This window comes from Grammomys surdaster, unplaced genomic scaffold (assembly GCF_004785775.1).
Source record: "Grammomys surdaster isolate TR1022 unplaced genomic scaffold, NIH_TR_1.0 184, whole genome shotgun sequence".
In the NCBI taxonomy this organism is placed as follows: Eukaryota; Metazoa; Chordata; class Mammalia; order Rodentia; family Muridae; genus Grammomys; species Grammomys surdaster.
Genome location: NW_021604629.1, coordinates 2,541,539 through 2,552,041, shown reverse-complemented (window position 1 = coordinate 2,552,041; position 10,503 = coordinate 2,541,539). Strand labels below are relative to the sequence as shown.

General features: G+C 48.2%; 1 protein-coding gene across 1 annotated transcript in view; it reads left to right on the top strand.

Annotated features, from left to right (window-relative positions):
* Window positions 1-10,503, top strand: part of Trim66 (tripartite motif containing 66) — a 31,649-nt gene that overhangs the window by 20,489 nt on the left and 657 nt on the right. The window contains exons 10-18 of the mRNA XM_028768093.1: window positions 3,970-4,488; window positions 4,627-4,819; window positions 6,174-6,234; window positions 6,681-6,855; window positions 7,145-7,431; window positions 7,814-7,940; window positions 8,757-8,831; window positions 9,111-9,263; window positions 9,650-9,868. Of these exons, the coding sequence (XP_028623926.1) occupies window positions 3,970-4,488; window positions 4,627-4,819; window positions 6,174-6,234; window positions 6,681-6,855; window positions 7,145-7,431; window positions 7,814-7,940; window positions 8,757-8,831; window positions 9,111-9,263; window positions 9,650-9,868 (1,809 nt within the window). The remainder of the gene's footprint in view (window positions 1-3,969; window positions 4,489-4,626; window positions 4,820-6,173; window positions 6,235-6,680; window positions 6,856-7,144; window positions 7,432-7,813; window positions 7,941-8,756; window positions 8,832-9,110; window positions 9,264-9,649; window positions 9,869-10,503) is intronic.

Below are 10,503 nucleotides of genomic sequence, written 5' to 3'. Positions count from 1 at the left end.
CTTACCAAGAGCTTGCCGGAGCATGAGTCCCTGAGTCCAGTCCTTACTACCTTATACAATTGGGCCTAAAGGCTCGTGACTTAATCGTAACACTTGAGAAGAAAGCAGGGGGATCAGAAGTTCAAGATCGCCAGACAGTGGTGGCGCATGCCTTTAATCCCAGCACTTGGGAGGCAGAGGCAGGCAGATTTCTGAGTTTGAGGCCAGCCTGGTCTACAGAGTGAGCTCCAGGACAGCCGGGGCTACACAGAGAAACCATGTCTCAAAAAACGAACAAACAAACAAACAAACAAACACACAAACAGAAGTTCAAGGTCACCCTGAGCTTCATGTTTATGTAATTCTCAGTGTCTGTCATGGGTAGATAGAATGAACACCAAAACTACATTAAATATAACATCATGTGGGGAAAAAGGAGGAATAATACAGTTGAAAGGATCTGTTTGCTCTATATTATAAAGTGCGATGCATTAATCACCAGACATTCTTGTCTGTAGATAAGGAAGTACACGTTCTTAGAAAGCTATGGTAGTGTACAAGCAGGGCCGCTAAGGGACAGCTGGCTTTGTGGCATTTCACTGGTCCCTCACAGCAGAGGACAAGACTAGCCCTAGTCTTACTGAGAGGCTCAAAAAGACACTAAAATGAATATTCTGGAAGAAGAGAGAGAGAGAGAGAGAGAGAGAGAGAGAGAGAGAGAGAGAGAGAGAGAGAGATTTTGCCAAGGCAGTGAACATACTGCAAGACTCAGCCATACTCAGTCACCAACCAGAAAGCCACTGGATTCTGGCCTTGGTCCCATTTGCTGGGTTCCATGCATAACTCACTTTGGTTGGAGCATCTTTTCATTCTTGTTCTGTAGCTTTTTGGGGGATGGGGGAGGGGATGTAAACTGCTTAGTGAATTGGAAAGTTTTTACCAAAGACTATGGAACTACCAAGCAACACACACATAAAAGAACACTTTTATATGGAAAGATAAATAAAAAACGCTTAAATCATTTTTCTCAAGACATGGTTTCTCTGTGTAGTCTTGGATGTCCTAGAACTCACTCTATAGACCAGGCTGGCTTCGAACTCAGAGATACAGGTGTGAGTCACCACCAACTAGCTAAATCATCTATTTATAAAACTGAGAATTAAGAATAAGGAAACATACTTTAAAAACTGTTAACTAATAAAGGAACAGAGTAGGTAGAGAAGAGAGAAAAACTGATAACACCAAAGAAAAGGAAGGTGAAGGCCGTGAGAGATGGAAAGGAGAGTGAGAGCGGATGAGGGAAGGATGAAGGTATTGGCACAGAGGGAAGAGCAGTCAGGCCCAGTCAGGCCCTGACTGAGTGTGGCTCTCAGTGTCAGCGATCTGGACTCACACCTATGGAAAGTTCCCTTAGTGTCTTAGGTGAAACTCTTAAGGGTTCCTGTGCGTCAGAATGTTACCAGGATGACACAAGCTCATCCAGAAGGGGCCAATTATTGGTGAAAAGCTAGAAAAACAAAAAAGAGAAAGAAAAGATACCACACACAATAAACCACCTAACATGTGTGCGGGGAAAATCCAAAGTGAGAGTAGTAAGGAGTCCGGGTACAAGATCAACACAAAAATCAATGTAGTTCTGTATACAATAAAAAAGAGAGACGGAAACATGAAGACGACTTTCTGAGCCCCATTTATGTTTAACTAAGGCCTCTGCAAGAAAATACAATGGTGGACAGCCGAAGTTCCTAGGGCTGCAGTAGTAGACCAGAGATTGTTCTAGGTGTTACACAGATTTTTGTGTTTAATCCCTCACAATAGTCTCTTAATAGCTATTGTAAGGCTTAGCTGAGGCAGTGTGTGTAAAACCCTTAGCCAGTTATCTTGCATATAATAATAATAATAATAATAATAATAATAAAATAAATGAATCACTAAGCTTCAGCTCTCCAAAGCCAACCCTGATTTTAGGGAAGATGTGCAGAGTCAGTTGTGAGCAGAACAAAGTCAGTGTTTACTCAGCTCAGTATTTTTGACATTGTTTTGAAATTTTGATTAGCTCATCATGCCATGTATTCACTGGGACACTGCTGTAGGGTCTAGGAATAAAGTGGGTAAAGAAAAGAGACCAAAGTCTATGCTTTGATGAGGTTTAGCTTCACAGGGAACAGCAACTGGTCAATATATCACAAGTGGCCGGGGAGGCTGAAAGGACCAGTGTTATGGGAGCATCATGGGGTGGGGATATGGTCTACACTTGAGGATGAGAGAACTTTTGTTACAACAACAACAACAACCACGCCCTGGCAGTGGTGCTGAGCTCTATTTGGCAAGAGGACAGGGGGCTGGAGCAAGGGAAATGTTCTGTGCAGAGAAGGCAGTCTCTCTGGAGGGGGCGAGGGCTGCCAGGGGCCTCTGACTTGTTTCGGGAGCTTAAAGACTGTGTATGAAGGCCTGGATCACAGAGCATGGCATGGGGTGGGTTGTTGTTTGACTTGTGGCTGCTAAGGATGAGGCATAGATCACCTGGGTCTTGGGAGTCTCTTGAGCATGTTTGTATTCATCTTAAGGGGAACACTGCAGGTTTTAATGAAAAGGCCTGGTACGGCCCTGGTGTGTGTTTACAAGTGTCTCTGCATTGAGGAGGTCACTCCTGTTGTCTAGGGAGACAAGGAAAGTAGGTTAATGGTCACTGTCAGTAGAGAGGGAAGTAATGGGTATATCTGAATTACAGGGCCTGGTGTTAGCTTGGGAGGAAGGAAGGGGTGCCCCTATGATGTTCCCTCCTAGCATCTGACTTACAGAGCTGGGTGACAGGCATGACATTCTCATGGGAGGAAGACATTCTTTCTTTACTAGGGAATGGCTTTATTGCCTTTCTATTGAAACTTGAGAGCATATTGAAGTGTTTAGTGCCCTCAGGAAATGTGAACACTTCACACAGGTGGAAGAGAGACAGATTTGGGACACTGATCTTGAAAGTCTAGAGCTGCTCGTTCTGGTGTTTCCTCTTTGATTTTCAAAAGCAGACAAACTGGTGTAGATTCAATCTTTCTTTCTTTTTTTTTTTTTTTCAAGTACAGGCTTGTCAAAGTCCTGAATTCATGAAAGTTACATTTAAAACTGGTCTCCTGCCTTCTCACCCCCCATCAAATCTGTTTCTTCAAATCTGAAAATCCATATACAATCAGCTACTGAAATCACCCACGTCTCCTTTTCATTAATGTTTTAAGTCACCTCCTCTTAGGCTCCTGGGTAGTTAGATTTCTGATTGGTATAGTCTCACCCCATCTGATGGCTGCACAGCTGGGGCCATGTTAGGAGTCACTCTGAAGTTCCCTTCCTGTGATTTGGAGCGACTTTGGCAGGTATACAAGTGCTAGAAAAGACCTTCCACTACCTTGATGAAATCTGTCATCCAATGCTAGTAAAAGCTGAAGCTTGCTGCAAGTTTTGGAGTTGACCTTGGTTCCCCTGGACAGAATGAGATCCTCTGGAACCTAGGGCATGCTGTCCCAGGAGCAGCTCTGAAGCAAACTGCAGTTTTATTCATGAGACTCCTTAAAAGGAAGGGAGAGAAGCCATGGATAGTATTAGTCAAGACTGGAACTGCAAAATTAGAAAGTCCTATGAGACTTTTGCTTAAGTACAGGACTAGGGTTGGGAGATACAGCCCATGTGGCATGTATGTATCCTAGGTCAGATGGTAGGTTCTCTCCTTTTCTTCTGTCTCTCTTGCTTTTACACACACACACACACACACACACACACACACACACACACACACCCCTTAGCTTGCACCTCTCTCTATGTCATGACCCAGTAGCCTCCTTGGTGGTGGGAACTGGGACAGGCCTTCATGTGCTGCTTTAGCTCCCAGGAGTAGCCCCTAAATGCAGGCAAATGGAAGCTGAGAGCTCTTGGGGGATGGGCCCTGCCCTCTTTCTACATTCCTAGTTGACAGCCCAACTCTAACTGTGCCCCTTTCTGCAGCACGCCACCTCAGTGAGCATCATGGGCTTTTCCAACACTGTGGAGATGGAGTTATCGTCTACCAGGCTGGCGAGGGCCATAGAGCCACAGATCCACAGGGTGAGCAGCCTGGCTGCTCCCACGCACACGATTCCTAGCTTGCTGAGTGGCCCACCACAAACTGTGTCCAACCTGATGAGTGTTTCGAACCATGCGATGCCAAGCCTGACAGTCAGCCACCTGCAGCCTGTGCCAAACCTCGTGCGTGGCACATTTCAGTCCACGACCAACCCGAGGGGTGACTCCTCCCAGGCCATCACAAGCCTGGCGAGCACTCACTCACAAGCTGGGCCCAGCCTAATGTCTGGGCACACCCAGGCTACACCGAGTCTGGCCACTTGTCCTCTGCAGGGCATGCCTCCAGTTTCTGACATACACGTGGAGACTAGATCCATATCCAGTCCTGGGTCTGGCTCAACTGCAGAGAGGCTGGGCCCCAGAGATGGGACTGAGTCCTCCCTGGGGAATGCCTTGTGTAAGGTAGGTCTTAGGCATTCAACTTTTGCTTATTATGAAGCAAAAGGTTGGCTACTGACAGCCTCTCACCTTAACCTTAACCAGTTTTGCTGATGGCCACAACGTCAGGTTTGATTCTTGTTGACTTTTCACCTTTGACAGATGGAAAGTGAGGATTGTACCCGTTTCACAGACTCAGTAGGACAAGGCCCCACAGCCTCCAGTCTGGATGGTCCCAAGGATTTGGCTATTCCCTCAGAACTGGAGGAACCAATTAACCTCTCTGTGAAAAAACCTTTCCTGGCACCAGCGATCAACACATCTACTGCTCTTCAACAGTACCGGAATCCAAAAGGTGAGGCTTGAGTAACTCTTTCCTGTCGGCCATAGACCTGAGCAGGCCACTCAGCACCTCCGGGTGTGGTGGAGGCAGGTGGGTGGGCTCAGCCTGGGGGACGCCGCTTATAAGGCTGAACTGCTTCTGTCCTTCAGAAGTAATGCACATGCTTCTGCTTCCCTAACCATAGCAGCACTGCTCTGTGTGGCCTCCTTCCCCATAGAACACATCCTAGGAGTCCAGTTTTGTATGTAGGCACAATGGAAGAAACCACTCCTAAAGAGCTAGTAGCCTTGGCAAAATGTTGAGTGAAAAGGCGTGTCTGATGGATGTCCTTTGTGAAATGGGTATCTGCCATCTGCCTCCATAAATGGGACTCACTAAACTACTGCATAGGGTAGGGGGACAAACGACCACAGTGAAATCGCTCAGCCACTTGCTCTGCAACAACAGCAAGAATTTTCCAAGTACTCAGCAGTCATGTGGATTTGAGCAATGCCTCATAGTGAAGGGAATCTGGACCACTGGAAATAGGCTGTGCATTTCTTCTTAGGGAGTTGGCCTCTTTCCTTCCATCATGTGGTTCCTGGGGATTGAACTCAGGTTGTCAGGCTTGGCAACAAGCACCTATACCCATGAGCTGTCTAGCCAGCCCACTGACATCCCTTTCTTAAGGTGGTTTGGTGGTTTGTTTCATCTGATAAGGTATAGTTAAGTAGAGTGAAATACTGGCCACTTAGGACTTTTTCAGTTGTGATATTATTACTTATTTTGAAATGGATCAGTTTATTTTGTAGGCTCTTAATACATACAAAAGGACAACAATCCCACCAATTGGATTATTTTTTCTCTTTATACTGACAGACCAACCAGAAAATTATTGGTCCTTATTACCTATAGGAATAACCCTATATTCTATGCAACTAAATTAACATTTTAGACCCAGCTTTGCCCAAGGAAAGTGAACAGGACTGTGCTGATGAGCAGGAGCTCCTGTTCGGGCCTCACCACTGTTTCCTGCTCATCTGTGTTGACTCTGCCATGCTCTGGCCTCCGGGGTGGTGCACTAGCAGAGACTGCGGAGAATGACAGGAGACAACATAAGTGTCTGGGAAACAGGAGATTTCTAAGCTCTTGGCTGCTACCTGTCGGCAGCCTCTGAGAATCCTCTGTGCTCCTCTTTGCCAAAATGATAATGGCCTTCATCCTGTCTCAGGATTGCCACCACCACAAATGAACACACGGTCAATAACAATTGTGTGGCAGGTGTGTGGCCAAAAGTCTGAATAACAGAGAAGAGTGGAAGGTCTAAGTGAGAGAGAATCTTACCACAAATGTATGTCATGGCTACTTCATTTGTCTTTTGTCTTAGACTATGAGAATTTTGAACAAGGAGCCCTAGAACTGGATACAAAAGAGAATTCGGACATCAGGTAATGGCTCTTGGCTAACTTTCTCACCCTTAGCTTCCTGTCCTGAGAGGTTGGCACTGGAAGTAATCCTGTATATGAACTGTATATAGAAGCAGAATTTTGTTTATACCCATTGTCATCTCCTGCAGGGCCTCAGGTGGCTCACTGTAGTTGAGTACCTATAATAGTTGTGGGAGAGTTCCAGGCATGGTTAGGCATGAACTCTGTGTGTAACAGTCCTCGCTCTTCATGGAGCCCTCTTTTGACTATAGATGGAACTAAAGATCTTTCTGGTGTCTGACAGGATTGGCAGGGCAGAGCTTGGCAGGAGGCAGAATGTGGGTCTGGAAAGGGTTAACTGAGGAGGCCTTGAACACTATAAGTTGTGGGATCATAAAGGAGACTACCTGAGGGATCTAGGCTACCCGAGGCTCTTGCTGAGACCCAGGGTGCCTCTCTTACCACAGGGCTATCAGTAGTGAGCCCAAGATCCCCTACGTGCGACTGGAGCGGCTCAAGATCTGTGCTGCCTCATCAGGAGAGATGCCTGTGTTTAAGCTGAAGCCTCAGAAAAACAGCCAGGACGGGAGCTTCCTCCTGGTGATCGAGTGTGGCACTGAGTCCTCCAGCATGTCTATTAAGGTACTGCTCGCCTATGCTTGGTCCAGGCTAGGAGCCTCTTTTCCTTTGCTGCTGCTGGAATACTTGCTTTAGGGCCCTTTGTGACCCCCAATGGGACTGTGGCTAGCCTTGTCCTCTGCTGCGTGGGATCCGTGAGATACAGCAGGGTTGAGCTGCGACTGGCTTTTGTCCCTGGAGTAAGAGGTCCTCACAGCGAGTGTTCAGTCTCTATCAGTCTTCTGCATCCCCAGCCCTGCCAACCACTTTTCCATACTGTGCTCCAACTACTCAGACTCACTTCTTCCCCAAGGTCAGCCAGAACAGCCTGCCTGATGCCACCCAGGGCCCAGGTCTCGGGGGAAGGAAGGTCACTGTCACATCTCTGCCTGGGCAGAGGCCACTAGAGGTGGACAGCACATCTGAGGAACACAGACTCATTCCTCGAACTCCGGGAACCAAGAAGAGCACCCCAGCCCCCATAGAGAATGAAGACTTCTGCGCTGTGTGCATCAACGGTGGGGAGCTGCTGTGCTGTGACCGCTGCCCCAAAGTGTACCACCTTTCCTGCCACGTGCCAGCCTTGCTCAGCTTCCCAGGGTGAGTCATGCCATCACCTGGCTAGCAGCATTAACTTCAGGGTCATATCATGGTTCTGACCAGGCCCAGAGCACTCCCAGGATGGGCTTACTTGAGCCTGAACCAAGTCCAGATCTGTGAGGCTGTGGGCCCTGCAGCGGTGCTTCTGCAACAGATCTGTCTCATACCTGGTCCTAGCTCCCTGCTTACTCCTATGCTTTTCTGAATTCATGGCATCCTCATTTATTTCACTTCTTTTGAGCCTGTGGCTAGCAGGTATCCATTCGTTGATGCAGGGCTGGGGACATAGTTTCTTGCTTCATCACCCCACTACTCTATGCGGTTCTGGGCAGAGGATCAGGGAAGGATGCTGAGTTCTAATATGGTCCCGCCTGCTGTGCAGGGGAGAATGGGTGTGCACTCTGTGCCGCAGCCTGACGCAGCCGGAGATGGAGTACGACTGTGAGAACGCACGCTACAGTCACTCTGGAGTGCGGGCACTTCCTGGCTTAAGCACGTATGACCAGAAGGTAGGGAGGGTTTTTGGGAATAGAGTTTTCTATGTGAGGCAGTCCCTTGTCCCTACAGAGACTGAGGTTTTTCCCAAGGGGATGGCAAGCTTTTTTCCTGGGGGGTGGGGGGATTGTTGGTCAGTTTTCCATCACTGTGACAAAAATAATGTAGAAAATCAACTTAAAGCACAACAGGTTTATTGTGACTCAGGGCTTCATTTCACAGTCACTTGGCTTCACTGTTCCCAGGTCTGTGGTGGGATGAAACATTACAGTGGGGAGCATGTGGGAGAGTAGAACTTACCTCATGTCTGTTAGAAGGCAGGAAGGGATAAGGGGCTCCAGGGGCAAACTATACCTTGCAAGGATGTGGCCCAGATGACCCACTTCCTCCTACTCACCACCACCTCTTAAAAGTTTTCCCAACTCCCACCAGTCCAGAAGTGGATTAATCCCTGTGCAAGGCCAGAGCCCTGATTAAATCATCTTCCAAAGGCCCTGCCTCTGAACTGCTGCCCTGGGACCAAACCTTTAACACAAGAGTTTTGTGTGTGTGTGTGTGTGTGTGTGTGTGTGTGTGTGTGTGTGTGTGATTTAAGGCTCTGCTGAGCGCCAAGCCTGCTGACTCAGCCTGTGGGAATTTATGTGACTGTCCCTTTCCAAATAGTTTTCCTCTGGCCTGGGAGCCCAAACTGACTTCTTCAGGTGGCTGGCACCCTCGAGGTCAGAGCCAGACAGTTATCCAGGGTTAGCATCCTTCTAGGGTTAGCATCCTTAGTTCTCACTGAGGTGGAGCCAGGACAATGTGCCACTTGCCCCTTGTGGTTTCTGCAGAAGTGTGAGAAGCTGGTCCTGTCTCTGTGCTGCAACAGCCTCAGCCTGCCCTTCCATGAACCAGTCAGTCCCCTGGTAAGGAGGCCCCTGCTGGTTCTGCCTGCTGCTCTCCTTTCTGTTAAGGGGACACCAAGGGGGCATGGCTATTCCTGCTTCTTCCTGTCCCTCACTGCTACTGCATCAGACCTGACTTAGCAAATGGCATCTCTTCCTTTCTCCTCCCACACCTTTGTTCCTCATCTCTTCTGCACCTTCTCTTACATCCCAACTCACTCTCCACCTCCTCTTCTTTTGTCCATTCCTACACTAATTTTCTCGTCTTTGTCTTCTCCTCCCTTTCTCTCCTTCCCCAAGGCCAGGCATTATTACCAGATTATCAAGAGGCCCATGGACCTGTCAATCATCCGGAGGAGACTGCAAAAGAAGGACCCAGCTCACTACACCACTCCAGAAGAAGTGGTGTCAGATGTGCGCCTCATGTTCTGGAACTGTGCTAAGTTCAATTATGTATGTTGGGTTTATTTTCATTATTTCACAGTGACCTCAAGACTGTCACAGATGGGAGTGGGGTGGGTAAGAGAGTCTGGAAGCAGAGCTCTGGAGTTTGCTATGGTTTAAAAGCCTTCTCCCAAATGTGGGCCTTAAGCATGGACTCAGAAGGATGGGGGAGTTGGGGAGGTTCTCGTAACTGATCAGCTGTGGGTAGCTACCAAGATGGCTGCTAAGTGGGTTATCTTGAGTCCTAGGAGAATGTGTCAAGCTCCAGGTCTCTCAGGATGATATTCTAAGATAGGCCAATCAGGCTTTTATTTCCTGTGTCCCTCCTGGTGGAGGGCATAAGAGGAGATGGCCTGGTAGAAGCAGGCTAGAACACCGCTGTCTCTCTTCATTAGCCTGACTCGGAGGTTGCAGAGGCTGGTCGCTGTCTGGAAGTGTTCTTTGAGGGCTGGCTAAAGGAGATCTACCCAGATAAATGCTTTGCCCAGCCCCAGCAAGAGGATTCAGACACTGAGGACGTATCTGGCGAGAGTGGCTGTTCCACCCCTCAGGGCTTCCCGTGGCCTCCCTACATGCAGGAAGGCATCCAGCCCAAGAGGCGACGGCGGCATATGGTAAAGAGCTTCTTCCAGCCAGTGGGTAAGGGGGATGGGTGATGGCACTGGCAAGGGCCACCTGGGAGGCTATGAAGAGCACAAGACAGAGTGGTATTGACGAAACTTCACTCTCAGCCCTGTAGCATATGAGAAAGGTAGGGCGGTTTAAATTGTCTCATCAACTCCAGTTATCGGTAAAGCCTGGAATCCTGGGGGGGACTATGTTCCTGCCTAGGATTCTCTAGCAAGTTCACATATCTAGGGTGAAGAAGTGTTTGACACCCAGCTCAGTACTGGTTAGACTACTCTATGATTGCGATACCCATAGAAAGAGAATTACCTGGTATCAGTGCCTACCTTGGCTAGAGGGAGAGCAGAAGGGACACTTTTTAGCTTCTTGATATAAAAAAGGAAGCAGAGGGGTTGCTCACAACAGAGAGAACTTTAGGACTTTCTGGTTGGTCCCAGCTGTGTAGACCTGAAAGATCGATTTCCTTCCTGCCTTCCTTCCTTCTTTCCTTCCTGTGTCCCTCCCTCCCTTTTCTCCTCCCTTATTCCCCTCCCTATTTCCTCCCATCCCTCTTTCCAACTTTTCTTCCTTTATTTTCTCTCTCTCTCTCTCTCTCTCTCTCTCTCTCTCTCTCTCTCTCTCT